This window comes from Apium graveolens, unplaced genomic scaffold (assembly GCF_009905375.1).
Source record: "Apium graveolens cultivar Ventura unplaced genomic scaffold, ASM990537v1 ctg9251, whole genome shotgun sequence".
In the NCBI taxonomy this organism is placed as follows: Eukaryota; Viridiplantae; Streptophyta; class Magnoliopsida; order Apiales; family Apiaceae; genus Apium; species Apium graveolens.
This window is the reverse complement of record NW_027421863.1, coordinates 27,684-31,941: the sequence shown is the minus strand read 5'-3', so window position 1 is coordinate 31,941 and position 4,258 is coordinate 27,684. Positions and strand designations below refer to the sequence as shown.

Genomic DNA, 4,258 nt, shown 5'->3' with positions numbered 1-4,258 from the left:
TTCAATGGTGTATTTTTTTCCTAAGAACAAATATATACTATCAGCCTTAGCTTATATGATTATTTTTTTCCTAACAACCACTAAATATTATTATCATCTTAAAATACACACTAATAAATAACTGCCAATTACATCATGCTATTGGTGCTTAAATAAACTAGTAACACCAAATTGCTGATTAAATAAACTACTAACACATAACAAGCCAATGACAAACAACACATGCTCCTGCCAGCTATATAGCTAAAAAACAGCAAGCCTCTTAGTTCAATATTTGGTAATTAAAATAAAAGTGTTCAGCATATGGTAACTGCATCTTAGTTCAATATTTGGTAAGTAAAATAAAAGCATCTTAGTTCAATATTTCTTATTTCATCTAGGTATATATCCAAATTTTCATGGTTCTTGTGAGTAGCTAGAAAGGAAAAATGTACTCTGATTGGCCTCCAAAAACCTGCACACAATATGGTTAGTGTTGTTTATTAGTATTGGCTCAGCAAAGCAAATTGAGGAACAAAGCCAACATGCTCTCATTATTTTGGAATAAAAAGAAATTATAGGACCATAGACTGAAGAAAGTTAATATAAAACTGTAGGACGGCAGCCTTTGTTGGTAGAATTAGTAAAAACTGAAATCTTCTGCAATGCAGTTAATCAAAAGAAAGAGACATACTTCAGCAATTCAATTATCTCTTGTTGAAGTTTCAGCAGTGATTCCTCGTCAATGTTAGCAGCACGCAAGAACCTTGGCAACTTAACTGTAATTGAAATAGATGATCAATTAACATTAAAGAATTCCCCATCATAAAAGCCTTGATTTGAGGTACAGGCAAACTTGTCTATGTCTGAAACTCTTGTCATTTATATATAGCCAAAAAGTCTAGTAGCATGATAGGTCTTGAAATGAAATAGTTTCATACTATTTAAACTGATGCTTTCAAAGTCTCTGCAAGCAATTATAGTACCTAGCCACCATATTAAATTAAAAAAAATAGCATGTATAGAAAAGAAAATACCATGAAACTTCATTTAAAATAATCTAAATAGCTCTCTAAGAATTGTCTAGCTTACCAAAAGACGCAAAAAATGTTCAGCTCCATATATGGTTGAAGGCTGGATATTCTTTGCACGCACTTCGTCATATTGCTGGAGCTCAGTTTTGTAGAGAAGCTTTGTGGACAACGCTTTGTTGAAGTAATTGCACAAACCTTTAAGATTTCTGGAATTGTCTCTCTTAACCTTTAACCCCAAAGCAAAGCATGTCAGAAGTTAGATGACTTCTAGATCAACAGAAACACCTAGGCCGTGGAACTATATATAAAGAAATATTACAAAATAAAACAACAAAAGTTAGTGACATCAAATATTTTTTTATTATATCACTGAAAGTAAAAGTCAGTTATTTCTTTTTGATGTTGACCTACATATAAAGAACAAACTGTTGTAGAATACATTGTAGGATTTAAGCCTAAGCACACATATTCTCAAATAATTCAATACTAACATCAATTATAAATAAGAAACTTACTCCTCATCTTCATTCACCCTGAACTCATTGAACATCTTCAAAATGCCATCGACGCTGGGAGAACGCGGGGAGCCCAACAAGCTGTAAGTCACCAGGCAAGGATATAAGTATGAAGGATACATAGATCACATACGGTACACTAACTATGAAGGTATAATATCAAGGGCAGTTCAAGGGAGCTAATTCATATCACTGAAAAATTTCGAAAAAGTTAAATTAACATTATATTAGGATCAAAGAATTCCCAATCGAGTTAGTGCCAGAAGAGGTTTACAAGAAATGTAGATGATGAGTTTGATTCTAAACTCCCCCTGCTCCACACCTTTGCTTAAAAAATATATCAACTAACTGAAAATATAAGATAGTTTCATTTAAGATATAGGATGGACTTAGAGCTAAATATATGATGTGTACCTGGTTAGAAACTTGTACAGTGAAGATTATATAAAACGAGGTGAAGAGTTTAATTTAGTAAAACAGAAATTCGAGTACCTTTGATGAATTTGTTACATATTCTCTATCATTCAAAAGTTGAGTCTTGAGTGCCTGTGGTATTTCAATACTCAACTTATTTTCCTCCATTATTAAAGGATCCTCCTGATAAATAACAAAAATTGAAATAGCATTTAACTGACTGAAAAATAAATGTAAGAAACAATTAAAATATGAGTCTATCCAAGATCTAAAAGATAATAATTATTATTAATATAAAATAAGGCACAAGATATAATGGATAGCACAAAATTGAGTGACATTGGTGATCTAACAATAAAAATATCACTAGATATTATCACAGCATTAACAACATCATGAAAATATGCACTTGTCATTTTTAAATAACAATTGAGAGCATAATTAACTTGAAACCATCAACCTCTTGTAATCAAAGTGTTAGTCTTTTATCATTGTTTGAACCTCGAATGGCAAAAATACTTTGCATTCTTGGAGTTCATTTCGGTCTTTCTCAAAAATTGGATTATAACTCAAGAACCTTCACTTTTATCTTACTAAGAATATGACAATTATTATTTGCATACCACCTCAAGGTGTATCTTGGAACCACCTCTTGTTGCATGTGACCATAACATAGGTATTAATATTAATTAAAAGAAGGCGAGGTTGAAACAAATACAAAATATTTGTGCATATAAATATACCATAGCTGATCTACCACGCTTCCCCAAGTGCTTTTGAGAACATTCTTCACTAAATTTCTTGAGGAGTTGAGCATCTAATATCCATTCATCGTACCTGTGAGTTTGAAAGTTTTAACAATGTTCTAGGAGGAGGCTAACATGCTTAAAAAGCAAGCTATTAGAAAAAATATGAACATAAAATAGTTGAACAAACATTGAACTAAAGAACTTTTCATGAGCATGTAACCCACTCAATAATATTCAAATTAGCTATTATAACAATAATAAATAAGATAATAATGGATTTAACATAATATAAAGACTACTATAATTGATCTAATTACAAGAACACAAACGTATTAAGGAAAGAAATTATAGAACAAAAATTTATTAGAAAAAAGTATTTTATTCTCAATGTAAGGTGCTTCCTCTTACTAACCTTTTATTCCAACCCTGCACATATAAAGTGACAATAGGTTATTAAAAAATGATTAATACTAATAATATTCATTGCTCATGAAAAAATACAAGGTTTTAATAAAGCAATACTCACAATATAATGAACCCAATATGTCCATGCCTCTATTTGTTTCTCGTATTCAACCTTGCGCACCTATAAAGAAAATAGAATTTATACCTTTTTTATTGCAAAAGCAAACCAAAAGAATGTTAAAGATGCAAAGGCAATAAAAGCACAAAAGATGACTGACCAATTGCTCAAATATATGCAGCAAGGTGGTAAATAACTTACGGAATCACGCTATATTAATGATAAAAGAAAAAATAAATATGCAACAATGACTTTCATGAGGAGCTAAAACTAAATACCTTAGTGCACATTTCATGTATTTGGACATAGTCACTATAGTATAAGTGCACAGCAAAAATCAACATCTTTGGGATTTAATCCTCAAATTGTGATGTTTGATATGATGTTTGCGAAAAAAGCACTTTGACAACTTCAAAGTATGTATTAACTTCTTCAAATAATCTGAATCCTCTTGAGGACAATAAGAGAACTTCAAAGTATGTATTAACTTCTTCAAATAATGTGACGATACAATAAGAGAATTGTGAAATAACAATGCATCAATTATTTTCCCTTCCCATATAATTATATCATGAGCAATCAATGTAAATCACCCAAATTCAATCACACACATTAATTAAAACAGATAGGAATCACTCCAATGATAAAGAAAAACTTAAAAGATAAAATTGCAAGTGCGATACCTTGGCCGGATACCACTTGCCACCATAAAAGGCCAGGACTTTTTCACCTTCAAGATAAAGACTGTTTGTAAGAGAATAGCGTGAGACTCCACTGTTTGATCGTCCCATTTCTGTATGAATTTTGTTTCTTTCAACCTACAATTACAATGGTTGTTATATCCCTTTTGAAACAAACAAAATCAAGACCTTATTATATAACTCTTTATAAACATAAACTTGGCTACATAGGATAGAAGTACCTGTTCTTGACTGACTGATTGGCTAATAGTTTGTTAATTTTTTTGCACCAGATCTAAATGTCTAAGACTAAGAGAGTGCTTGTTATTATAACGGACACTTTTTTCAAAAAATACATTTATTT

At 31.0% G+C, this 4,258-nt stretch overlaps 1 protein-coding gene across 1 annotated transcript; it reads right to left on the bottom strand.

The window, feature by feature from the left end:
- Positions 1-956: 956 nt before the first annotated feature.
- Positions 957-4,005, bottom strand: LOC141705710 (protein MRG1-like). Its single transcript, XM_074508597.1, has 7 exons — positions 3,898-4,005; positions 3,218-3,277; positions 3,104-3,117; positions 2,686-2,779; positions 2,021-2,125; positions 1,072-1,239; positions 957-965 (listed from the first exon to the last, which is right to left on the bottom strand). The coding sequence occupies exons 1-7, from the start codon at positions 4,003-4,005 to the stop codon at positions 957-959; spliced, it is 558 nt and encodes a 185-aa protein (XP_074364698.1).
- Positions 4,006-4,258: the final 253 nt, after the last annotated feature.